This window comes from Pagrus major, chromosome 8, assembly GCF_040436345.1.
Source record: "Pagrus major chromosome 8, Pma_NU_1.0".
Classification (NCBI taxonomy): domain Eukaryota; kingdom Metazoa; phylum Chordata; class Actinopteri; order Spariformes; family Sparidae; genus Pagrus; species Pagrus major.
The window spans coordinates 30,057,077-30,084,286 of record NC_133222.1 but is presented as its reverse complement, the minus strand read 5'-3'; the positions used below and the strand labels follow the sequence as shown (position 1 = coordinate 30,084,286).

The 27,210-nt window shown below is 45.1% G+C and overlaps 1 protein-coding gene across 1 annotated transcript in view; it reads right to left on the bottom strand.

Moving 5' to 3' along the window:
* Positions 1-27,210, bottom strand: part of hipk2 (homeodomain interacting protein kinase 2) — a 70,690-nt gene that overhangs the window by 854 nt on the left and 42,626 nt on the right. The window contains exons 3-14 of the mRNA XM_073471455.1: positions 16,744-16,867; positions 16,001-16,120; positions 13,506-13,592; positions 10,098-10,282; positions 9,839-10,001; positions 6,952-7,177; positions 6,168-6,289; positions 3,193-3,323; positions 2,060-2,242; positions 1,598-1,921; positions 1,204-1,448; positions 925-1,082 (exon numbers count right to left, since the gene is read on the bottom strand). Coding sequence (XP_073327556.1) covers positions 925-1,082; positions 1,204-1,448; positions 1,598-1,921; positions 2,060-2,242; positions 3,193-3,323; positions 6,168-6,289; positions 6,952-7,177; positions 9,839-10,001; positions 10,098-10,282; positions 13,506-13,592; positions 16,001-16,120; positions 16,744-16,867 — 2,068 coding nt within the window. The remainder of the gene's footprint in view (positions 1-924; positions 1,083-1,203; positions 1,449-1,597; positions 1,922-2,059; positions 2,243-3,192; positions 3,324-6,167; positions 6,290-6,951; positions 7,178-9,838; positions 10,002-10,097; positions 10,283-13,505; positions 13,593-16,000; positions 16,121-16,743; positions 16,868-27,210) is intronic.

The following is a 27,210-nucleotide window of genomic DNA, read 5'->3' as shown; positions in this document are numbered from 1 at the left end:
TATTAGGTTCTTATCCATAGTCTAGTCAGTATATTACCTGGCATGCCCCCAGTTTGAAGAAGCAGCAGGACTATGGGTGTAGGAAGCTAAGCAATGTACTGCTGTGGACGGGGGCAGCAGCCAAATGTATTTTGGTTCGTTGTAAAGGGCCGCCTGATAGTGAGGTTAAGCGGGAAGCATACACTTACACTGATATTGATTTTTTTAGTTGGCCGAAATATGTTTTGCTGCTGGTCGGTCTGCAGCAGTCCAATGCTTAACTTCCTGCACTGGTTCTCCTCCTGTTTCTCCAAACTGGGAGCGTGCCAATTGCCATATACTGTAGGTAACACCCTAACTATGGATCGGTACCTCATAAATTCTCCCTTTTTTTCGCTTATTACAATTACTGTCCCTTTAAAGGAATGACTATTTCTGTAAATGTGCTTTGAAGAATTAGGCGAGAAGGTTGATATCATTCTCACGTCCATAGGGTTAATATAAAGCTTTTTCCTGTAGCTGGTTAGCTTAGATCAAAGTCTTAAAACAGGGCCACAGCGAGCCTAGCTCTGTCCTAAGGTTGCACCTACCAGCACCTTAATAATTTAAACATGAGGTTGTGAAGCAACCAGCAGAGATCCCAGGAATTGACTAAGCTCAGCCAGGCTGCGTCTTTTTTACAGTTTTGTATTAAACAAATGGGATAGATCATGCTAATTAGAGATTTTAAGATGTTAGTAGGCGGGTTACCTTTGGACAGAGCCAGGCTACTTGTTTTCAACACTTGTTTTAACTCAGAGAAATGAGCTTGGTATCAATCTTCTCATCTAAGTCTTTGAAAGAAAAAGTGTATTTTCTTTCGTAACAATTCCTCTTAAACCTGATCTGAAAAAGTTGACAGGTTTTATGCACACATAATGACACACTGAACAGGTTTCACTATACCTGGCTGAGATTGAGAGGCTGCTGCTGGAGGGGGTGAGGCCCTGAGCGCTGCTGTCGGTAGGACCCTCCAGTCACGACCCCTGGTATGTGATTATTGCCAGACACCACTCCATTGGAGGATTTAAACTTGTAAGCTGAATTCTGATGGTTCATTGCATCTAGGAGAGGATACAAGTATGGTTAATTGGGCCGTAGCAAATTGAATATATAACAACATGATAGCTACTTGTTAAAGCAGGAGGGTTAGGGTTAGGTGTTTCAGGTTAGGAAAGAGGATACCTGGCATCAGGCGCTCACACTCACTCGGGACCTCACTGTTCTGTGTTTTGAGAGGGGGAATGATGATGGTGCGGGGGTTCCCGTTGTTGTAGTTGTCCAGGATGGTGGTCTTTGTGTCGTAGCTGTTGTTGTTGGGTGGTCTAGACTCCACAGTGTAGGGGCTGTTGTTGCTTGAACAGTCGGAGTCGGGTGAATCATGGACCGTCACACAACTGATGACATTCTTCCGCTGCTTTGAAGATGAACTAAGGAAACATGAAACAGGGAAAAACGTTACTGAGAAATCAACTTCAGTCGCTGAAGGCCATCAGTGTTATGGTATTATGTGTGCAGGTCTATTGGCAAAGTGTTTTCACAGTTGTTATCAGTATGAGATTCTACATCCTGAACTGACCTGTTGTTTTGCTTGTGGTCTTCTTCCTCGTCCGTGTCGCTGCTGATGGTGATGATGCTGACCGCAGGGCTGGGCGTGTCTGGGATGATGATGGTCTGTCTGGGGACGTGGTGCTGGTGCTGATGGTCGCGGGTGGTGCTGGAAGCCTGCTCTGCTTCGCTAGCCCCCCACCCGCTGCCCCCGCAGCCCTGCGGGGGCGGGCAGTTGGAGGCCGAGCCGTTCTGGAGCACGGCGCAACGCGGGGGCGTGTTTTCCTTCACCCGCTTGGAGCGCTGCGGGGACAGCACCGCCTGCGAAGATGACACCTCGTAGGCTGACATGTTCCTTATAGAGGGACAGAGGAATGGGTAAATGTCACACAGACAGCGAAATACACAGATGCTATGAGGCAACTTGATCTTTTTTGGATGATCTGTAGCTGCCATTAAAATAATTTATAGTAAGTCTAGAGTGATAGAGTACCTCGCAGACATCTGGTGCTGTTTGTTCTTTTTGGAAGAGGAGTTGTTATTGGTTGAGGGCTGCCTCATGACATGTGCCACTCCCACATTGAGCGTCTGGTTGGATGGGAGCGTGACGTGGCCAGCCAACAAGGCTGGCTGCTGCATGATGGGATTATAATGGCTGCCATGAGGATGGGAATTCCTGTAATATAACACAGATTAATGTTACCACGACAATAAGGAACCTGCATGTGAAGAAGCAAAGCATGAAATACTGATTAATACCCTGATACGACAGGATAATCAGACCCAACATTGGTGAGAAAAAACAGACCGAGGATAAGTATTTCCCACAGAGGCCAGCGGGTGGCAGCAGCTAACTTTTCTAAAGGAGGAGAGTGAACAAGTGTGGGAGAGAGCAAAGAGGGAGGGCAGAGGAGCTGACACCAGCAGCTGCGGAGCGATAGCTCTGCAGAGGAAGTGCGACACTTTCCCAATCGTCTCTCAGAGGACAACAGAGCTGCCACTGGACGGGAAGGGAGGCAGAGAAAAGGAAGGGGGGGGCGTATGGTCACAGATGGACATCTCAAAATGAGTCTGAGCAAACATGGCCCCGGCAGCCCTTCACATACACATTATATACCTGCATCTTCCCCATCTCCCTGCAGATCGCCTTCTCCCATCTATCCTTCCATTTATCGATGTCATCACAGTGACAGCCTAGAGTCGACATGATGTCTCTACATGTACATATATACTGTCTCCCTCAGGTGAATCTGCTTATAAAAGCACCAGCAGTGTTCACGTGGGGACCGTGATTGACTGAAGATAAAGGACGAGCTGTCAGGGAGGCACAGGCTTCTCGGTCAATCAGTCTTATGTGGGACCATCTTCCTATAACACATTTTGACCTATAAAACCACCGCTGGCCTTTGAAATCAATTTATCTCAGCTGTAATATAGACCTGCCCCTGATGTTATGTGTGAAAACTTCATTTCACAAAGTGCTTTATTTCTGAAGCTTTGAAATGAAATATGTCAACCTATTAGATTTATTTATCCAGCGATATTGTGGTGTGACGAAAGGTGGATTCAAAAACTGCAAACATAAACGACGAGGGCAGCTAAAATGAAGGAGGCAGTGTTGTTCACCTCCAGTTGGCGAGAGGCTGCGTGCTGCTCATGGAGTCGGGGATGACAGTGGCGTGCTGGACTGAGGTGTGGGTGAGCTGCTGCCACGCTGGAGGCAGAAGGATCTGCTGGGTGCCGCTGGGCCAGGCCTGCTGAGGAAGGAGAACACAGGGTGGGGGGATAAACAAAGAGGGGGGGAGATGAGAGGTGGAGGTCGGAGGACAAAGAGAGGAGGGAAAAACAGTGAGCTATGAACAGCCAAACCATGAATTTTATTAACACTGTTACTCATGAGTAATCTGATGAATTAATTCTAGCGTCTTTCAATTTAAACATTATAAATGCATTAAGCAGGGGAACTCATTGAGCTTGGCTGATAACTTTGAAGGTGTTGTGATGAATTACAGTGTGTTTGCAAAAGTGCGTAATAGTGGGCATGAAAAAAAATGAACTCCGTCAGCTTCAAGGAGACATCCATCGACAAAAGAGATAAGACCAGGACTTAATAAAGATGTACAGGAGCTCCTTTCTTTATCTGCGTGTGTATGAGTGTGCGCATGTGTGCGTTTGTGTGTGTGTTAGTGTGATTATGTGTTCGACTTGAGTCAAATCAACCTATGTTCTAATTAAATTTGTGGGGCCCATTCAATCTGCCGTGAAAGAGGCTACTTTGTATGTCTGATGCAGAACAGGAGGAGTATCAGGCATAATATGCCCCAAGATGTGCCAAGATGAGTGTGCGCGCATGCATGCCCGAGCGTGTTTGTGTGTTCCTGTGTGTGTAACCCTAATAGTTTAATGCAGCTCTATTGATTAGCACTTTAATGTCAGGGCTAATGAATTGTTCCTTTAATACCATTTGCACATCTATTTACAACGGCATCAGTATGTGCCGCGGTGCACACAGGTTTAAATAGAGAGGGGGGGAGAGAGGGGGAGAGAAACAGAGAGAGAGAGAGAGAGAGAGAGAGAGAGAGAGAGAGAGAATGCAAAGCAGATAGTCTGTGTATACCGTACTGTAACTTTATTGTACCTTTATCTTTTAGCTTGATCTTAACCTTTCTCTTTGTATTCACATCTTTGCTTTGCTCTGTCTGTTTCCATTATATTCTGACACAAAGTAGCTGTTCTCTTCTGTATTCTGGCTGCAGGCTTGTGGAAGTTGAATTGTTTTTGTCTGAGGCACGTTGCAGTCCAAACCAGCCACCCCTGTGGTTGAAGTGCTGCAGGGGGGGCATCTGGAGGCCAGTGGAGCTGCCTTGTCTCTCCGCTGATGACTGACATCTCTAATGGAACATTGTGGTGCTGGTGATGGTCTTTACATCTAAGACCACATCCAAGGCCTTTTATCAACATGCCATTAAGGGACTCTAATACATCCATCCATCTCCTGCTCCTCCACCTCCTGCTCGCTCTATCTCCATTCCTGGCACTCTACATGCCTCTCTCGCTAGGCGTCTGCGTTGTGTAACCAGCCTGTCTGCCCTGAAATGGTAACCCAGTTAAGAGGCCGTTTTCTTTCTACTCTGAGCCTACCATCACTATCAGCAGCCCACCGCCTCCCACCTCGACCTACACTCCCCGGGTGAAAACCCTTTGTCACCTCCGGGCTTTGAAAGCCCCAGCTCTCACTCCCCAATTGTTTCCACATTTTCTGCATTCCTGCTCCAGATAAAGGTCCTGCTGGTTTCCCTGCCTCCCTCCTCGGAGCCTCCTTCACTCTGCCCCCTTCTCTGCATGCCCAGGGAGCTCGGGGCTAAACTCGCATGGGTCCGAGGTGGGCAAAAGGTGCACGGGCAATAGTGAGCGGTGGGTGGGTTGAGGACGCAGGTGGAAAGAATGCAACCAGGAGGCAAACAACGACTAAGCCAAGCCAGTGAGACCTCCCACAGTAAAGGAATAAACACACGCACCACACACCCAGTTATTAGGTGTGCTGCTCGCTGGCCTATATAAACCATCTGCTTGTGTTAACTATTGCCTGTCTTTGTTTAACATGTGTGCAGACAGAGGTGAATACCTGCAGAGCATGGCAGCAATGTTTGAGCCACACCCAGAGAAATATAATTTAATGCATTGTCTGTAATAAGACAGAGATATTTTATCTTATTTTGCCTGTTATAGATCCATCATATCGATGGATCTGGTGGTATTGTGAGTTCTGTGGTCATGCAGAGCCTCATCCAAGCTTCCCCTGACCTCCCAGGATCCTCTGAGGCCTGTAATTTGGAGCGCCTGACTTGGAAGCAGCCCTGGAGCTAATCACCATTTGGTATCTGACAGATTAACCCACCATAGAAACACAGGCGCGCGCACACAAATACACACACATACACACACAGAGCTTTGCTGCCTGCGCGCCTGCCTACTGCATGATTAACTGGAGATAAGGGAGTGCTTCAAACTCCCTGGATTCTCAGGGATATTTAAAGCCTTCATGGAAATTTCCATAGGGAACGAGTTGGTGTGGCGATGGAAGTGGTCTACAGTGTGTGTGTGTGTGTGTGTGTGTGTGCGCGCGCGCAAAGGGAGTGATGCACAGTCACTTTCTGTTACTTCCAACAACTGTATACTAAAGCTCCGGCTCCACTGTGCAGGCCCCAGTGAAGGCCCTCTCTGTGTGAAAGGCTCCTGCCTTTGTGTGCATCAGACCGTGGCTGCCTCAGCCTCCAGGAGAGCAGGGCAGCAGAGAGAGCGAGCAAGGGGAGAGAGTGAGAGGAGAAAGACAGAGAGAGAGAGAGGCAGAGAGGCAGGGAGTAATGCACAGGAGAGCTTGGCCTGAATGCACTCAGGAAAAAAAACAGCTGCCAGCAGGGGCAGGGTCACGAACATTGAGTGATTTCCAGCCTCCATCGATAGATACTATTCTTAGCTGAGGCTTATGAAAAAAAGGGGGATGCAGAGAACTTTGAGTGCGCACAGTTCTGCGACTGACAGGCTATGTTATTGTCAAGGAAACTCTATTAGTTCTCCATGATACTTGAATGTCTTCCTACCTGTGTGAGCAGGCCAGGTTGGATCTGAAGAGGCTGTGCACCAGGGGCCTGGGTCACTATGGGAACAGCATTCTCCATCCGCACAGAGTAACTGGTGTGCTTGGAGGGGGACGCCTGCAGCCCTGTGGACAAATAAAGCACATGCACAGAGGACATCAACAAATAAGTACAGCAACACCCGCCCTATCGGTCTCAACATCATGCCATCTGCAGAATTCTGACATCAGAGAATGTGTAATATGTTGCTGATTTATCTGCATTCAACAGATGTCAGAGCTCTTCTGCTATGTTCGAACATGGCAACGCTACTTAGGAAAAACAAAAACAGTAGTCATGGCAATGGTATAAAAACAGTTTTTCTAATAATGGAAAGTCTTTTTATCACCCATTCCGCAGATAGAATAAATAAACAAACAGAGCTATGCCTTACAGCTCTTCTGCCCTCCCAGTGCAAACACAGCGGAGACAAAAGGAGTGAGTGAGTAAGCATTACACAAATTTCCATTCAAATGATTAATTGCCTCATCAAGTTATCTCTGAATCACCGTTTGTATGGTGCGATTGACACTGCGTATGGGGCTTAAGCCGCAAAACGAAGAGACAAAAAGCTAGCAAAAAGGGAGGACTGTCAGAACTTAGACCCACTCCAGTGCTGCATGCACTGCTGTTTAACTGTGTTCTAGTGCAGGTGCAGGAGAACTTGTGTTTTGCACAGATGACCACAACATCCCACTCACTCCGTTCACACTAATGCTTACTGACTGGACTGGTCAGACCTCCTTACCTTGGAAGCCAGGTGGGCAGACGATGAGCGCCTGCTGGAAGGGGTCAGGCCGGGCAGCGCAGAGCTGAGGAGCACCCGGCTGCAGGGGCATGCTCCTCTGGGCCACGGCTGCCATGGAGGCAGCGGAGGGCTGGTAGAGTGCAGATTGGTAGTTTAGTATGGAGACATCAGGACTTGCAAAGGAAAGGGTGGCATTGTTGGTGGAGGAGGGAGCCAGGTTGGTGGCCTAAAGGAATGATGGGACCAAAATAAAAATCATGAGAGTGGAGGTACTGATGGGAATGACAGGGGAGTGGAAGTGCTCCAAGGAGGGAAGGGGTTGAACAACAGGCATGGTAAAAACAGAAAGATAAAAATACTCTCGCGAAATAATGCACACGGAAAGATGCAGATCAAGAGAAGGTAGACGGATAGCGGTGCATCCATCATTCATGAGAGGCGATGGATGAATAAGGAAATTTGACGACTGATTTAAAAGTGTCTTAAAATATGCAGACTGCTGATTTGATTAATTAGAGGGAGAGAAAGAATGTGAGGAGAGATGTAATCAATTCTACAATTCCTAGAATAATCAACCAGCAATGAGCAAAATGCCACCAGAGCGCCTTTAGACTGAGATTTTAGAAATTTTGTACCATTTATAACATTTACTGACACACAAGCCAATCTAATTTAGACACTAATAATGCGCTGCTGGACAGTAAATGTATAAAAATGTCCTCTATGTGAATATACTGATACTTTCCATGTCTTAGTACACAATTTAGCAACAATAAACTAAACAGATACATCTAACTTATTATCACACTTAAACAATAAAGATTAAATGCTCATTTTCAGATTTTTATTTTTATTTTGGGTGTCAACTAGAAAATATTAACATGCTTCAATTTGCAAAAAACACATTATTTTTCTTTATTCAAACAACAAATAGGGGCAGCATATCACCAAAGTAGTTTACTGCCGCTTATTCTGTTTATGACTATAGCTACTCTTGGCTTGTTAGCTCAGTTAGCCGTGCAGCTAGCAGGAGTGTTTGGACCGCATCAGCTCTGCCTGTGTTTTTGTGACCACGACCGTGGCTGAGGGTGGTGACTTTATCATTGTGACATCACAAGGTTACAGAAGTCCTGACGGATTGTATGTAGGCACAGTTTCTGAACACAGGCTGTGTGCATTTCCCCTCGGAGAGTTTTGATACTTTCAAGGTAATTCAACATCTAAAGCATCTAAACCTGTTTTAAAATTAAAATAAAAAACACATGAAATCTCACTTTCTACGATATGGGACCTTTAAAAATCAGAAGGAAATCATATTTCCATTCTGTTTAATGTAAATGTTACAGAATCAATATGAGCCAATATGGAGGGGAGCAGCTAAATTTGACATTTCATGTCACAGCTTCATTATCCAGCCTCCAAATCAATATGCCTGACAAGAGAATATATCTCAAGGCCAACAGTCTTTGTATAATTACGTAAGCTTAGGTAACTCCAGCCTTGACCATTAATAAGACATGTGGACTACTAAGACAGCCTGGGAACATCCAAGACACAGCAAATGCTTTTAAGAGACACCGTTTGCTCAGCTCGTAAGTAGTATTTGCTCCACAAGACACTGTCTAATTTTAGCCTTTTCATTAAGCGTACGTAGGGGCGGAGGGAAATACAGAGACAGCGCTTTCATTTTTCATTTGCTCTCTTTAGCGTGTTCAATGAACACCAGGGGAGGGAACATAATCAATATGGCACTGTGGCATTCATCATAGGCTACAAAGCACGGAAGCAGCAAAATACAAGCCAAAGATGCATTCCAGCATCGCAAATGAATCGAGCTGAATAAATCACTAACTTAAGTCTGTCTATATGCCCTGAGAGCCCGGCGCGGAAAAGACAAGCTGAGGGAATGTTAATCCATTTAAATCACAGCAAGATGGGGTTTTTGTCGCATGCTACAGAGTGAGCCGGCTCGATATAGTTGGTGATAAAGAACGCTGTTTACTAAAGAGAGGGGTGGGGTGGAGCGGGGAGCAGGAGTTGTAACTAAGCACAATCTGGAAAACCTTGCAACCCGACGCTCGGTGATTCCGGCATAAGCCAAAAGTCAGCAGTTTCGATTCACAGACCGTACGGGAACGGAGAGGTAAAGCACCACAGGCTCAACCCGGGGAAATGGAAGGGAAAGAGGAGAAGACAGAGGAGGAGAGCAGCGAGAGGAGGGAACAAGAGAGGAAGCCTGGTGAAGGGATTCTTAAGGCCTGAAAGCCCCAGAATGCAAGGCAAGCAGGAAGTGGGGCTTGTCATGTGTGTAATCAGCACTTTGTGACAATCCCACAGGACCTGGGGCACAGACAGAAACGCAGGCAGACAGATATATACATGCACCAAGGCAGAAATGGAAGGCCAGTGAGCATGGAGACGTGCAGACAGACAGGGAGAACGGACAGTGAGAAAAAATAGAACAAAGAGACAAACAGCCGCTCACGGGCTGCTTAAGCTGTTCAACTACTGACAGTTGGTGTTTAAAATACAATTATTTGGTTAAGACGGCGTTTGACTGGGTGTGTAAGACAGATGCATCTTCCATCTTGCAGCTCGGCTTTTATTATCCATTCTGATACATGTGCACTTGCGTATTCATGTATTTATGCATCCTACATGCAGTGTGTCAGTTAATTAATTCCTTTTAGAGACTTTTATTTTCATCCTTAGTTTTATTTCCTTTCAGCTGCATTTCCCTAATTATAATTTTATTAGAACCTACTGTGGAAACGCAGTCAACCATAGTTAAAATAATTTACATACTTGCGACCACTAGAATAAAAGAGCTGTATCAGTGGTTGCCTAACAGCGTGCTGAGAGAGGATGTTTGTTTTGTTTCAGTTACCTGGCTGTGCACAGTGTTCAGCTGGTTGTTGAAGGTCATGGTGAGGTTGGTGGAGGTGCTGGGGGCCACATGGGTGATAAAGGGCGTCTTGCTCTGGTTGACTGTGTCGTACATGTTGACACGGCGCTTGCAGATCTCCATGTTTTGGAAGCATGACTTCACACTGTGACAACAGAGGAATGAGTATTACATTTTATTTCACTGATCAAAATTACAAAACATGTAGACAACAACAACAAGGGGCGCGTTCAGCACGTACTGTGTGCTGTGCGGGAAATCGAGGAGATGCGACATGGTAACGAAGGGGTGGTTGAGCGTTTCAATCGGGGTGATCCTCTTGTCCGCATCAATGGTCAGCATCTTGGTTAACAGGTCGATGAACTCCCTCCTGTCGGCCTTCTCCGCCAGCATGTCGCTGCCCTCCAGGTCAGATGTCATGTTCACCTGGAGGCAAACACACAACCATCTTAGCATTTTTTAAAAAAAACCTACGACGGCTGATCGAGCATTCAAGGTCTCTAACGTTTCTGCAGACGACAGAGAAAAATCTCTCCCACAGCTTCTTCCCATGCAGCGGCCTATTAATACTCGCAAGGCCTCATCAGTTAGGGTGTCAGTGTGTGTGTGTGTCACAGAGCCCAGTGATAACCTTGCACCTTGGTGACATTATAAACATTTGCACTGGTATTTATAGCGCCACTTGGAATATCTCCTGGCGCCTCCGCTGAGATTTTTTATCTATTCCTGAGATGTGAAAACAAACAAAAAACACGAAGCCAATAAATACTGCCATTGGCTGGTCGTTAAAAAAAAGAAAACCTTTCACACACAGGACACCATTTTGTGAGCTGACATGAGACAACTTAACCTAAATATGTTCCGAGGCAATTCTGGGAAGCTGCCTTGGAACATCGTGTTGCTTCATCTGTATTAAACATTGCGGCTTAGGTTTGTGGATAAATACTGTGCGAAGCAGATTTGTGCAGATTTTTGCCCTGATGAAAAGCAAACATAACTAGGAGGAGTTGATTCGTTAAGCAGGGGAATCATTCTGGGGACTGGGTTTACTTTTAGGGTTGATGAATGAAGCGGGCGGGACAAGGTCATGATAGCAAGTCGAGCAAGCGCATTGTCAGGCAGTGCGAGGACAGACACAGGGACAGGCAGCCTTGTTTATTGTGACTGCTGTGCAGAGGTAGCAGGCCTGTTTTTAATAAAGACGCAGCGCTTATCTGTAGGCCTGCTCCAGGGGCTATCAGATGTGCTGCCAGTCAACACGGCAAATCTGATTCAGTTCTCTTTCTCTATGCAGGTTATTCAGGCTCTGTAACCATTCCTTCTCTGCTTGCCATCTCCACTGGCTGTGATAAAGGAATAATCTGCAGAATGAGGTGAGAAATAATCACATCGTCCTCCGCTAGCGGAGGAGATGACTTTGGGTAATGTACACGGTTTGGTCGCACATGCATAGCAGGTGGGAGTTGGCTGAGGCGTGCCAATATAATCAGGCTGGATAAGAAGAGGAAGAGGCCACGAAGAGGAAAAAGAATTTTTCATCCATTCAATGAAAGTACGTGAATTTAGCAGATAAAAAAGATATTTCATGCTTCATTTTCTATCAATAACAGCAAGAGGCAACTTTTGACATTTTCTAATCTAAAAAATGAAAATGGTCACTGAAAAACTTAAAGGGGCTTCAGCTAACACGGTCAGCGTTGCGTGCCTTGCATGTCAACGATGTTTATGGAGCCACATCTGTGCCACTGACATGCCATTCTGGAGTAAGGGCAGGGACGGCAGATGTCGAGCGGAGAGGCAGATTGGGCTACGCCTCGGGAGATGTGGTGCTAGGCAAACTGGATGCAGGCCTGTGTTGTGCACAGCACTACAACGTGCAGATTTTCCCTCAAACTTTATGTTCCCAGCTGGAGGAGTGGCTGAGGAAAGGGAAAGTGTATTTGTAAGTGTGTGTGATAAAAGCGAGATAACGTTGAAGACCATGCTGCTCCTCCTGCCATGGCTTCACGCCCATCAGCAGAGATATTGAAGGACTGCAGATCAAAGTGAATCCATTTTTCGAGCTGTGCCGGCCCTTCTCCCATCTACACCAGGCCTCAAGTTTTTCTCTGAGATTTACTCAAATTAGATATACTTGTGACTAAAGCCTCCCCACATTTCCCACGACTGAAAGGAGGTTCATTATCTCTCGCTGGCACCCAGCCCCTCTGTCTTTCAGGGCCTTTAGCTATATCATCCATTATACACGCGGAGGCAGATGTCCACAATGCTGACTTGTTTGTCGGGATAGTGAGATGGGGCAAAATAGGCGGTTTTCACCCACACTAAGCTTGTGCAGTATCTCCTCTGTGTTTTTGTAGTAAGCTGAGTCTGGCTGCGACAGTGAGAGGAAGACGGGACACAGAGCTTGAAGCGTAGGAGATAGAGATGACCCAAGGGATATCATACCAGTGCAGGTTGGTTTCATTAAACTCAATGCTGCATGTGTGTGTGTGTGTGTGTGTCTGTGTGTGCAACTGTAAATTCAACAAGCCCAGGCAGCGATACTATCTTGTCCCAGCCGACTGCATGTTATTCCAGACAGGCCTGACAGCGGCCCTAGGCGCTACTGGACAGCCATAATTGTCTCCATCATTTCAGTCACTACATGTGTTGCCTATGGACACTTTCCAAAAGGCTGCTGCTGCTGGTTGTTGGCCATTTTCCAAAAAAAGAAATAATTCACCTGCTTAACTCTTATCTCTTGGCTAGTCATTATCAGAGGCAGGATCGCGGTGCATGATGACAAGAGAGCACTGTCACGGATTCTGGGAAAAACATTGTAATTTTCCATCAGCGCTGCCATATCTGCCAGCAGAACCAGTATTTGGCCGAGCGAGGGCGAACAAAACAACAGTCACTATCAGCTCACTGTCAGGCACGTCCTACCAAAATGTCATGGCTGCATGTGAACTTTCCCACTGTGGAGAGATGAATTCAGTCATAGAGGGAAGTGACATTTGATGTTCAGTAGCAGTGCTTTTCCATGTATACATAAGGCTATATAAGTCACTTCCTGGGGTTATGTAAGATCTTCTAAACAAACAGATTCCCACAGGTGACGTGTGGAGGGAGAGGGGCTAAGCAGTTGAGTCATGCAGACGCAATATGGTGCTGATCCTGCTGAGCTGATTTGGGAAACTGACGGGGGACCTTATGGAATGTGTGCATGAGTTTTACACTCTTACCCCCCACATGCCTGCGTGCACTCTAGATGTTCAGCATGAAGACATAGCCACAACACAGCTTAAATAAGAAAGCAAACTGTACATATAAAACATGTTAACCAGCCTCGCCACATGTTCAGCTCAAATGTCTGTCTGCAACTTATTAGATGGCGGTTAAGCGAAATGAGGAGCAGAGGCAGAGTTGAGGAGGGGGTTTCAGTGAACAGCTGCTTTCATTTTACTCAGATTCTATATAGCTGCAGCGCATCTGGAGATCAGGCCTTGGCAGGATTAATATTGAATAAGGATTTCAAATGTTTGATAAGACACTTCTCGGGATGTGGTGGATCAAACTGGACTTGAGTAGACCCAGTCGATGAAGGCTTCAAATGCCAGACAGGAGGGTGTGTTTGAAGACTACTGTCAACCTCAGTACAGCCTACCTGTGCCATGTCATCCAAGCAGTTGAAGATGTACTTGCGAGCCTCCTTGGACTTGATCCCCGTCTCACCCTCATGGTCCTCTGGAGTCTGCGGGAGACAAGAAGCAGATGTTCCACTCAAATCACACTTCCCCTCTGGAAACGCACTATTTACATTTGGCTCATTACAGCCTCTTGTTGCTGATGTGCAGCAGGACTCAGCTTGCCCTCTGAGCAACCCTGGGGTAGCACACAAACACTCATCTAACAACCAGGAGAAGATTGGGGGAGACTGCATGTGGAGGCACACACTATGTCACGGAGGGAATACACACTGCACTGCAGCTAAAAACCAGCACACATGGACATACATTTACATAAACTATAGGCAATTATAAACACAGGTGATCTTTCTTTTTCAGAGATGCAAATTTACACAAAACTAATCTGTGTTGACTATGGAAACCTCCTGACTGAACACATGATATTTTTTAATTACAGTCAGCAAAGCCACGCAGCTGCTGTTACGTGGAAACACATGGCAAGGTCACATTAAAGCTGAGCAATCTGTCTTCGGAGTGGAAAGAAAGAGGTCAGGATGCCTTTAGGTTTGATTTTCCACATACCCGAGACACTAGAAAATCATGAGGAGTTACAGCAGTGGTGTCAAGCGTGTGCTAATAATCTGTGTCTGTGTCCTGCCCACAATGTTACTGTCAACTCTTATCTTAAGGAACTCAGAAACTCCCTTGTTTGAACTGACAACAATGTGTTTTAAAAAGGCCTCATGCAGTTTTTCAGAGTAACTCTGAAATTCTTAGTACTGGGTGCAAATTTCTTTTTACCTGACATGTGCTAAAAGCCCATGGTGTGCACATACAGAGCATATACACTATTATACATCTTCATTTCTCTGATCATGTTCATCAGTTTCTGTCAGTGTGGTATGTTACCGGGATTCCTAAGGAACAAATGCACTCGAAACAGATCAATCCCACAAAGACGTGGTTAAAACATGGCCATACCCTGCAGAGATGGATCAGTATTTGCAGTTCAATACACTCAAGAACTCAGTGAGTAAGTTCACTGCGTGGCTCACAAAAGTTCAACTTAAGTTAATGAGGGTACACAAGAAAGGAGCAGAGCTCCTTATTGAGTGGCCTACATAGAGGGACAGTGGGAGGGGGGTCAGAGCAGACACCCTCTGAGACGGAGTCATCAGGCCGGGACTTCCATTTGCCGGATCCTCTCAAACAGATCCATTTTGCTCTTATTACTCTCTCACTTTGTTTATAGACAGAAACAGGTCCATCAAAGTGTAGCCAGAGTTTGTGGAGTATCAATGACAGATGTGGCCGGCAACCATATCACCTGCTCCGAGGAACATGTTCTTGATGCTACCAGTTTGTAATTTGCAGCAGTGGAGGAAGTATTCAGATGCTTTACCTCAATAAAAGTATTTAAACCACTCTGTAAAAGTACTTTGTGACAAGCAAAAGTCCTGCATTGGAATTGTTACTTACAAATATGTACAAGTACAAGTATAAGTATAAGTATAAGTACAATCAGGAAAATGTATTTAAAGTATTAAAAGTTAAGCAGAAAAAGGTCCCCTGTGACCTTTATGCTATACTGTATATTACTATTTTTATATTTTATTGTACATACCACTATATAATCATCAATATCATTAGATTATCACTCATGCATCAATGTGAAAGAAGGATTTTACTGTTGTGGTTGGTTGAGCTGGAGCTAGAGTGAGAAATGTGACCCAGAGCCCAAAGTGACACATTCACAATATTGGTTTGGACCAAGCCTCTGAATTCTTAGATTAAAAAAAATATATAATTATTAAATATAAAATTATTACAATCATTAAAAGGAAAAGCAGCCAATTCTCACATTTGTGAAGCTGAAAGGATGATTTAATGACTTAAAATAGTTGCCAATTTTCTGTCAATTGACTTTAAATTAAGCAATTCATCATTTAGGCTGCGCTTGTGTAAACTGTTGGGTAGTTTAATTTTTGACAAAACATCGCATTTTATAAACTCTTCTTATGTTTTGTGCATGTAATCCTAATTTGTGAAGTATATCATAATATTTCCCTCTGAGATGCTGGGTGAGCAGATGTCCTAAAAAATTCGACTAAACCTGAGTTTTGATTGGTTAAAGCCTAAGAAAATGTTAAATACTGATCGTAGTAAAACGTTTTCTTGCTGTTGCCCACCATTTAAAAGTCTGTAGCCTACATGACTTATGGCTGTTGTAGTTTTTTTGTTGTTGTTATTATTGGTCATTAACATTGAATGTGATGTAATGGAGGCCATGCACACCATGGCCACGTGACCACACCTGCCCCGAGCCTCTGGCATGATAAGAAAAGACTCAAGTAAAGTACAAGTACCCAATAAATGTACTGAAGTGCAGTATTTGAGTAAATGTACTCAGTTACATTCCTCCACTTGTAAGTTGTGTGTTTGTGTGTATGCATTTGCATCATTCAGGCTGTACCTTTAGTCTCCACAGCGGGTAGGTGGAGTCTGTCTCTCTGTTGAAGAACCTGTTGGTCTTTGTCCCTGCACTCAACAGATACTCTGCAGGCAGACCCTGTGTCTGTGAGATGTACCGGATCTGCAAGACACAAGAGGGAAAATTAAACTCTTCACATTATATGCATGATTGAACCGCAAGTTGCCTTTAATTGGGGAGCACTGTGAATTCTTCCAACGGGTGCCAAATAACAGTCCAAAACTTTAGGATGGATGTTTTTTTGGCAGTTTGAAAATCAAGGCTGACAGTAACTACTCCAGACTTATCTGGCTGAAATATGCATAGCGCCCAAACATGACCTCAGCTCAAGAGTCTAAGATTGATTTGAGACTTGTAAATGAGACACTTTGCTAAGTTTTTTCGGGCTTGTGAAAAATCAGGCGAGCTTGTTCAGTGATGGAGCACAACTTGCTCAAGGTTTTCCCACTGAGCCTCGTCTGACTGATAGAGAGAGGGGAACGCCGCAATGTCTTGCTCTGGAGCACAGGGGCTGCGCTAATTGGACAAGTGGCTCTGTGGCATCTGTTCAGATAAACAGGGAGGCTGCGCAAGAATCATCAGGGGCTGTCAGGGGGATTGCAGAGGCATCCCACCCTCCCAGACACACTCACAAACACACACTGATGGAAACACACAAATGCATAAACATAACTGTACGCAAACTCCCAAACAATTTGAAAGGCCAAGCAAGCGTTATATGTTACCTGATCGTACTCTGAGGCCCCGGGGTAGAGGGGCCATCCCAGGAAGAGCTCAGCTATCACACAACCCAGGGACCACATGTCTATGGCCTCACAGAACGGCAGGCCCAGGATGATCTCCGGAGCCCTGGAGACAGAGAAAACACACAGTATGGTTAGAAATCAGACATTTTTGTCTTGTGCCGGAGCTGTAAAAGGAGAAAAATTAGATTATGACTGTTACATGACTACATTGTCATTTTTCAATATAAAGTTTTATCTGCAGAAGCCTTATGAGGAGCTTCGTTTCACACTTCCTCTGAGCTCATGGAGAGCAGCCCAGTGGAGTACGCACAGGTCAGAGAAGGAAATAATCTACACTGCATATGTAGGAGTGAGCTGGAGACTGTCCACAGGTTTTGGTAACATTTCTGAAGCCAGTGCGATTTAATTAGACAACACAGACACAAACACACACACACAGAGACCGTCTCACATTTCCACACCAAGACAATTTGATGAATCTTTAGTGTCTGCAGGCTGTTGTGATATCCTAACATTTATCACTCAATGCATGCTTGAAAAAAGCTTGACAGGTGTTCCTTCTTATTGCTTTTTTAGGCTGTTTCCACTGGAGCATCCCAGATTACACACACACAACTCATCTGGACTCTCTGCCCCACGCAATGGACATTTCACGACTACCCTGCACTGCCACTTTATACCAGACCATCATCACCTACTGTACATGCATCCTTTTTATACTATGTACATTTGTACTATGTTTTCATAAATCAGTTACAGCATTATTTACATATAAGTTATAGTCCTATTATCGCTCTGGCTGATTATCGGGGGCGTTATTCAGCATCATTCTTATCATCAGCATCAGTGTTTTTTGAGCCCGATCAAATAAATTAATAATAATTAATAAAAATGCAATATTATGGCTCTGATGCGGTTTTCTTTCTCTGTCTGTAGTCACCACCCTATGGTCTAAAGCTCAATGTTGCGCCCCAAGCACATTCTGATTGGTTACACATCACAAGTAATAGTAATTCAGTCAACACTGAATAATATGAATCAGCAAAGTGACTGGTAACTAAAGTTATCGAGTAAATGTAGATGTAAATGTAAAGTAGCAGAAAATGGAAATACAGAACTTTAACCTAAATTGTAGTTAGTTACCTTCCATCACTGGTTTTTCTAAAATTTGACGCTAAAATTCTTATTTTTACAGCAAATGTATATCAGTTGCAAATATCAGTTATCCGTCTCCTACAAATAATCAGTATCAGTATCCGCCCTGAAAAACATGTCAGCTGATCCTTTATGTTCATATTTATTTTCATATGTTTACAGCTGTTACACTGCTCATAATCTTATTCTTCTCTTTGTTTCACTACACTGTCTATTTATTCTGCAGCACTATACTCTATGTGAACAGTGAGGTCGTTAGACAAATTCCTATTATTGACATTCTCATTGTAGCCTGTAGCAGCATTGTTTGTATTTACTGTATATCCATATTGTCATATGTCAACAATAACTGTTACATTGCTGTGTGTTATCTGCCGAACATTGCCCACATTAGGAGAACATCTCACTGTTTTATGATGCTTTTTTCCACTTGTAATTGTACTTTATTCTGCGTGTATGATGTTCGTGACTATGTTATATTTTTGCGTTAGCGCTTTAAGCTGTGGGAAACGACTCCGTTAATACCCTTCATGTGTGCTCTGTTTGTGGAAATTGAGCCAGAACTCGATAACCAAGCAGCACCAATCGCTGAGCCCCATCTCCGCTACTCAGACATGGGGACTGTGTGGAGGTAGCGGGGTGGTATGTTTACAGAGTTTCATGGTCCACGACCACAAAGCCATGTGGAAGCAATTATGCCATGAAAAATAAAAACAACATAAAAATTCTGTAGAGCGTGCAATGAGCTTCATTTGGGCTTTTATTCGGCTACACATTCATTTACCGTCTCACACACACACTCAGTCCACAAAGAGACCATTTCAGTGGTAGAAGAGATAAATATCTATGATTTGATAAAAAAAAGAAGAGATATTGTTTCAGTTATTTGAGTAGCACAGCAGTCCAAAACAATTCCCAACTTTCATTCAACACGTTTTATATCCTGTCAGAAAGACTAATGCACCTCTTGTGAGCTCACGTCTCTGATGGGGCTTAAAATAACCAAGAACACTGTGACTGTGCTCTCTAACAATCCAAAGCACTTTTAAGAGGTTCTCTGGCTGTCATCACTGCAGGGGGAGGGGTCTAACGTGCTGCAAACTATTGGTGAAATTAGCTCCAAAAAATTTGCCTCTGCTAACAGAAACAGGCAGAACTCTTGTCCTATCTGTAACTCCAATCTAGACAGAACCGGTTCAACTGAAATCCCCCTCTATCTGTTAATAACATATTAAAAGCATGACACACAGATCACAGGAGCTTAAGGCCGATCTTGCAAAGTTGCTCATTCATCGCCGGGTTCACAATGCTGATTGCCGTGACCATGGTAACTAGGCTAGCGCTCCCCCCTAAGCCTAGGACAGGCTCTGGCAGAGTTTCGGTCGCAGAGAGAGAAACGAGGGGGCCTGGCCTCGGTCCCGCTGGAACTGTAGGTACCAGGGAAACAGAGAATGTGGAAAACAGCATGGGGGGATGCTATAGGACTTTATAGGCCTGTAGGGGGGCGATGGGTAAGCGTTCCGAGGGCTGGAGGAGAATGAATGAACATACCTCACATACTTAAAAGCAAATTTCCAACTGTAGCCCTTTTGCCCTCTATTCACTACTCACTGAGGAAAAGGCAAAGTGACAAGTAGGCACTGGCAATTCATCGCATACTGAGATACATCTAATATGGAAAGGCAGAACACGCAGAAGATACTAAGATAAAAAAAAAAACCTGGACAAATGGAAGAGAGTTCAAGAGCGGCAGAGGCGCAAATGAAGCAAATGAGGGGGAGCAGCGCCTCGCTCGATGAGGAGCTCCTGTCACAGAGGGTGGTTATTGGGGTCTCAAGGGCAGCGGTGGAACAGACACCAAGACAACACTCTAGCAACAGTATCTTAGGGCACCATTACACAGCAATACAAAGACACCTTCACACGCAATGAGCCGAGACGTCTATCAAGGGGCTGCCAAAGAGGCATAAAGGAGCCTGCTCGGAGGCGATAGCAGAGGGAACAGCCAGGTCTACTTGGAAGGAGAAGAGATGGACACCAGGACTGGGCTTAGCATGATCCTCAACTAACAGCCTGTTAGAATGGACATAACACTAACAGCTGCACACAGATGTGGACAGGTACAGAGAGGCAACACACTAGAAAAGTTTAAAACTACTAGTTGTGTTCCAGGAAGGTTGTTTGTCCCTTTTAACTTCAGCAAACATTCATAAACACACTTTAGCAACCTGTTATCCATCATTCCACAATATTTCTTCAATCTGATCCGAAATCATTCTGATTAGAGATTTCATCTTAACTGTTTACATGTACGCTACATAAAGATGTCTGATAAGAAGAAGCATTTAAAGGTGCAGTATGTAAGAATTAATAATAAAAATAATAATTTAATAATAATAATAATAATGATAATAATAATAATAATAATAATAAAATAATCAACAGACTGAGAGGAAACTATTTTTCTTCAAGTTGATTTATGTCAAAGATGTCTCTGTATTGTGTTGCAGGGGCATCCTCTGAAGGCAGCATGCTAACCAGCTAGCCTCAGATTGTCCTGTCTCATAATGCCACTTTATACCCAAAAAGGCGATAGTTCAATGGTGAAGCTCAGGCAGGGTCAGATAATAGAAGGCTAGCTGCATGTCCAACAGAGCTGGCAACTACAGTTAGCAGCAGTCAGCGGTTACTAACGGTTATATGCTGCCCCCTATTTGCTTGGAGGATGAAATAGACAGGTGTTCAATTCTTACATATTAGACCATTAATCAGAATATAACTTTTTAGACATGCGCAGAGTGGCTCTGCCAGCTGTGAGCTATCTAATGTGGGAAATAAGAATAAGAATGATTTTTCTCCAACTTTATTCAAAAATTCAATTTATTCATTCGTTCGTTCGCTCCACCTGCCAATACAATTTTCAAGATGGAGCCACATCAGGTCCTGGGAACCATATTTGGCTTTATGGTTCAGTGGATTCTGGCTTCGTTCATCCACAACTTGTTTGAACAGGTCGTTGTTTTGAGCTTTTCAACCATGGAGGCATTCCACGATAATAAATAAATAAATAAATAAATAAATGAATAAATATCTCCAACAAAAAGTTTCATCAGCCACAAAACTGTTTTCTTTTGTAACTGCCATGTTTTTGTCTCTCCTGCAAGCAATGTCACCTAAAGCAGAAAACATATACTGTATTTAATCAAACCAGAGAGAAACATTACATCACATTTAGTGTTTACATGGTAATTAGGCGATTATATTTTCCTGATGAAGGCATTATGAAAGGCTTGCAGCACCCCTCTCCATCTGATTAAAAAATCATTCAGAAGACCGGAATCGGATCAGTCTCTTGTGACTGAGGTGGTGACATGAGGCATTTTAATTCTAATTGGGCTATTATTCTGATCCTAAGTGGAATACTAGGGTCCATGTAAACGCTGCTGATTTAAAGTCTTCAGAAACTGAAGTCAAATCACTTTACTATTCAACTGACAAAAAGTCCTTGACAAACACAGAACAACAGACAAAAGTCTGTGAGGATTATGCTCTATTTATATATTCAAATATCACTGTTAGTACTTTCAACCCCCTGCTTATCATGCTGTCTGTGCAGAAGTTGATAATGGAAGCAGGCAACGCTCCATCATCATCACAGAAATTGTGTTCTGCAATATATTTTACGACATAATGAACCCAATATACTGTAGCCCGGCCCAGTGTCACGTGCCCGGCCCGGCAGTCCTGCAGTGCATTTGTCTTCTAAATAGGATTCACACATTCCCGCACAAAAGCACATAACATATACCCCCTTATTTGCATGAGTATGAGTTCTCCAAAAACCTCATTTGACTTTGAGAAACCAAAAATATGTACGAGCCATTTTGGGAAAAAAGAGGAGGCTGTTCTCACAATACGAGGCTGTTTTTTGTTTTTGTTTTTTAACTCGGCTGCGAGGAAATTCTTCCCCATCGAAACGCATTGTAGAGATGAAAGCCACAGGAAACTCTTTCATCAGATGCTCCTTCAGATCACTGTGACTCCAGCGGACACATGCAGACCACAGGACCTTCAACCCTACCCCCTTTCTTAAAACTTAAACACCGAACTAAGTAACTTCCAATCACCATCATGGTATGTAATTCATACAAGCATACAAAGAAGCAGAAACTGGCAGCAGAGCCCCATTTGATGTCAAAGAAAGGTGGCTTTCATAACAGCTGCCTTCAACAAAACCTACTTTCATGAAAGTGTGATTAGTGCCCGGGCTTTAGCTTTAGTGCAACGTTTCTATGCATGTGTGCTTAGCTGTGTGCCATGACCACACGGACTTTGCCCTTGTGTGTGATGGAGAGATTTGCTAGTGTTGATGTTATGCTTGGATCCATTTCAGCCTGAACCTTCCTGGGTTATGCTCCAGTGCTCTACTTTAGGCTGTTCTCATGGCTTCTCTGCCTCCTCTCAGAAATCTCCTCCCGTTCAGAGAGAGACAGAGAGAGACAGCGAGAGACAGACAGAGAGAGAGAGAGAGGGAGAGAGAGAGAGAGAGAGAGAGAGAGAGAGAGAGAGAGAGCAAGGGAGAGAGCAGAGGAAGGATGAGAGAGGGAGTAACATCGTTGCTCATGATATGAAACCACAAATGCAAATTCGCCTCTCCTGTACCAGTGCACCGCTGCCATTGCATGCAAAGCGGCCTACAGCTGTTGCTGATGCAGGCCTTTCACTGGCAGTGATAAACAGCACAAACATCTGCGCAGCTCACAAACCTCGCTCCTTTCCTGCCCTCCCCCCCTTTCCTTTTCCTTCCTAACATAGTAAAGCACACGAGATTGACAAGTCATGCAGATAGGACCACTTCAGTGTTTGATGTGAAATAAGAGCCTTCTCCATCGCACATGAGCAGCCACGTGTTGGGGGGTCAACGGAATTATTTTAAAGCTGCACTGTGTGACTTTTTTTAAGTGAAAATTTTGGTTATTCAGTACTTTTATTTTTGAACTTTCGGGCTTGGCAGAAGTATTTTTATTCTCAACATATGTCTTTAAAGTACACCAAAAAGTCTATTTCTTTGTTTGCAGGCATGAAAAAAAGTTACATAGTGCGCCTTTAGGGTATTTCAAGACTTGACTAATATGCTCAAAAAAGGACACCAGAAGAAGAACGTCTTACTTACAGACGGTTTTTTCTGACATTGTCTGAGAGTCTGTACCTATCCTAGCGGATCAGTGAAGCTATACAGCTAGCGTTAGCATGCTAACAGGCTCATAATGACAGGGCTAACATGCTGATGTTTAGCAGACATGATGTTTCCCTTCTTAGTTTTGCATGTAAGCATGCAAACTTTGGCCAGTTAGCCCTGAACACAGTACAGTTGAGTGTTGCATTTGGTCATAAACAGAAACAGAACACATTTTGACCTAATGATGGCAGTAGCAGTAGTTTTCAATCAGTCAAATATGAACCTCATGGTGGAGGGAAATCAGGGGAGCATTGCCATTCACAGAGCCAAAGCACAAGCAAGGCTAAAAACTTTATTCTCGTCACCTGGTAATCACCTTGGATACACCATCAGAGCTGACACTGCCAATTTATCAGCCTTTATGCTGCACCCCACCTCACTCATCTCCAGCTGGCATGGCCACCGCAGACAGTACCTCTCAGAGGGTGGTGGCGGTGAGCTTCTCGCTGCAGACCATAGATGTCACTTACAGTACAGACGGTGTGCAAACCACCGGCTAGCCAGAGGCTTTCTGTGGTTTTCAATGGGGGACCCAACTGCATGAGAGGCCTCAGTGTTCGGGCTAGTGGCTCTGACAGCACTGGGCCTTGACAAAAGAAAGGGAGAGGACGGTATAGAGAGAGTGAGAGAGAGACAGAGAGAGAGAGAGTGAGAGAGAGGGAGAGAGAGAGAGTCTGCATGCTGACATCCTCCCAGCTGGCCTGGTCATTGATGAGCCCCAGTCCCCTTGGGAGCCAGAGATGGCACGACTCATGAATGGAGCCTTTCTTCTGCCACCCCAGCCCGCCCCTACACCTCAGCCCCTTCACCCACCCTCCTCCACTGCCAGCCCAGCCAACCCCTGCCTACACCTAACCCTGCCTCACCACCCACCCCCCTCCTTGCAACCCCTCTGCCAGCAAAACCCCCTTCAAACCCCTCAAACTAGGGCGCCGAGGCCAGGCTAGCGCCTCCCTCCCTGCTTGCCTGTCCGCCCTCTGCTCTGCTGAACCGTGCCTGCGCTTGGCTAGCCTGCCAGCCCACACACACACGCATAAACACACATGCAGACACACTCGCACAGACACACACGCAGCTGACATCACAGGCTGTGTGCATGTCAGGATGTATCCATCAGGCTGACCTTCCCTTAGCTTGGCTCCAGACGGGAGACTGATGGATCCCTGGAACCCTGCAGCATTTACACACACATAAATGCACAACACAGATGCACACACACGGGTCAGCCAGTGTATGGTAATGGGTTTGATCTCTTTTAGTTTCCATTCTCAAGACTTCGTCATTGGTCCTTATGTAACTATGTTTTATTCAATAGCAGGCAGGCACGTATACTGGTAAATAAGATCTTATACTACTGGATATGTTGAGAGTGCTGCTATGGCATGGTGCTGGTGGGGGGCGGGAGAGAAAGCTGTCCAGTGCTAACAGGAAAAAGCACTTCATGAGAAAAGAGCCTCCCATTAACTTTTCTCCCCTCTATCTCCTTCTCTTCTTCCCCATTCCTCCCTTCTCTTCGCCTCTTCCCCTCTCTCCATCCCACGCTTTCGCCCTTGCCTAATGTAAAAGGCTCCGGTCGGTGCTGTGAATGAGTCCCTTCCTTCCCCGGGGTATTCATCTACATATTCATGCCCTCGAAGGTTCCTCCACAGCCTCTTTGAAGATGCACCATAGAGAAACACTTTTCTCGATGTATTGCATGGTGGTCGCTGACTGTGAAATCAATGTGCAGAGTAACATCCCCGACCGTGCACCTGTGGCTCGCAGGAACCCGCCCCAACCTGACACACACACACATACACACACACTATAGCATCCCACCTGCTCTCATCACATCAGAAATTGCCGTGCAGTGCACAAGCCAGGCATAGCAGCACTCGTGTAAATGCACATTTTATGTAGGCAGACAGTGTAGATGGCTTTTAAACGTAAAGACTGGGTGTTCCAGGTGGTTCAGGGATGGAAAGCGGGAGGGGAAGGGGGAGATCTGGACAAGGCAAACTTTTTAACAGAGTCCTTGAGAAATGTTGTCTCCCTCCCTGGAAGCAGGCGCAACATTCCTGGTGTTCAAGGCCTGAAAACAGGCCTCCCTCTCTCTTTCCCTCTCTCTTTCTTTCTCTCACTCGCTGCGAAAAAGTGCTGACGAGGCTGCCGATGTTTTACCTGTTAAAGTATTAGCATTCGCTGTGAGTCGAGCAATGCATCGCAAAAAGGCAAACCAAAGCCTAAAAAGAAAGGGAAGGATCGGCATCCGAAGAATTATTCACTGAAAAGCATGAGACTGTCATGGTAATGCAAAAAAGCAATAGGGAACTTTAATAGTAACAACTCAAATGTATCACGGCAGGCTAATGTAAAATATGGGTGACAGCTGCATATAATCTGTAACTGAGAGCTAACATAGATAGCATATGTGCATTCAAAGGTTGTCTCCATTCCCAGTCTCACCATCTCACATTTAACCCCTCCCTTCCTCTTTGAGGCATTTTATATAATGAAATATTCAGCAGGCAGAGCGCCACCCGTGTCACCGTGGCACACATGGCACACATGGAGCCCTGCAGTCGCAGCGTGGCACGGTCAATATTAGCACACAGGATGTGCCGCATTCTCTCACATGGCATCACCCGATGTCGTTACCCACAAGCTGTTTCTCAAATGGCTGCGTTAGATAACATATCAGATTTACTGTTAGGTAACATCAAACACATAATTTTATTGGACTTGCTGCTATGGAGACTTTCTCCACCCTCGGAGAAGCAGCGTACTACCCTTTTCCACCCACCCTCTTTCATTAGCAACACTAACAACTACAATAACCAAACAATGAGCGCAGCTACAGCGCAGCTAGTTAAGACATCTACACCACGCTTCATCCTCCCCGCTTGGTAATTACCTCTTTCCTGTGGTTGTTATTTCTCTCCAGCATGCGGCCGATCCTTGAGGTAATACATCTAATCTCCACCTGCAACCCTCTATACCTCCAACCCCCATCGCCTGGTGCAGGGGTCAAAGGGACAGATCTCTTTCAACTGGGTGGGGGGAGAGGGAGAAATGACAGAAAGGAGATGAGGCAGGGAAAGATGGAGAGGCCCAGGGTGGGCAAAACAATAGAAGATGGATGCCCCCTCAATCAGCACCCACCCACCTACACATTCACACACATTCGGTCCCTTCTGCCTCTCCTGTCAAAGCGAAGAGCACCGGGAAGGTAAATGATGGGTATCTGTCATGCGGTGATGCTCTGTGTGCAGACAGCCTGGTGAGAAGATGTAGGGGACGCAGAGAGGGAGCCTCAAGTCTCTGCAGCCTTATTAGGGTAGTGGACTGACAGTCAGACAGTATTAGGCCATTCTACCAGCCACTGGCCAGACACTGACCCAACCCTCAGGCATGTGCAGCTCTGCTCTGACAGACTCAAACTCTCCAAGAAAATCGTGTGTTAGTGGAATCTCTAAATAATAACTTGAAAATGGGGAACTGATATCGCATCCTGGCAGTAAAAAGTAAATCTCACAAGAGGGTTTCTTAGAAAGTATTAAATCACTGCTGCTGATGCTTCAGAATGATGCCATCATACCCTCATACTCTGTTAGTCACTGATCTCCACTGTCAACAAGCCCCGGGGAAATATGTGGGTCACACAGAGAGCTCGCTAGGAGTGGGTAAAGCCAAACTAAAGGCAGAAATACAGACGGATGATAATGCATTCTAACATGCAGTCACTCAGTCAACCAGCTTAACCAGCTGGCAAGCCTGTCACCACGGCTGAGACGTTCACCGAAACAGACAGGAAAGCAGCGAGACACACTCTGCAGACGGTCAGTCAGGCAGATGAGATTGCGTCTGCTTGTCGCAGGGGGACGCTTAAACCGGAGCCTTGATCACTTCAGAAAATTAGAGGGTATAAGGGATTCAGGGAACTGGACTTAAACCTTTTCACTCAGCTCCAATCCATCCAGCACAGTGCAAGCCACAACAAGGCGGCCCGGAGCCCCAAACTGCAAAATAGTCCATATTTCATATTGTGTTCTATCACAGCCTTTCAGTCAAAA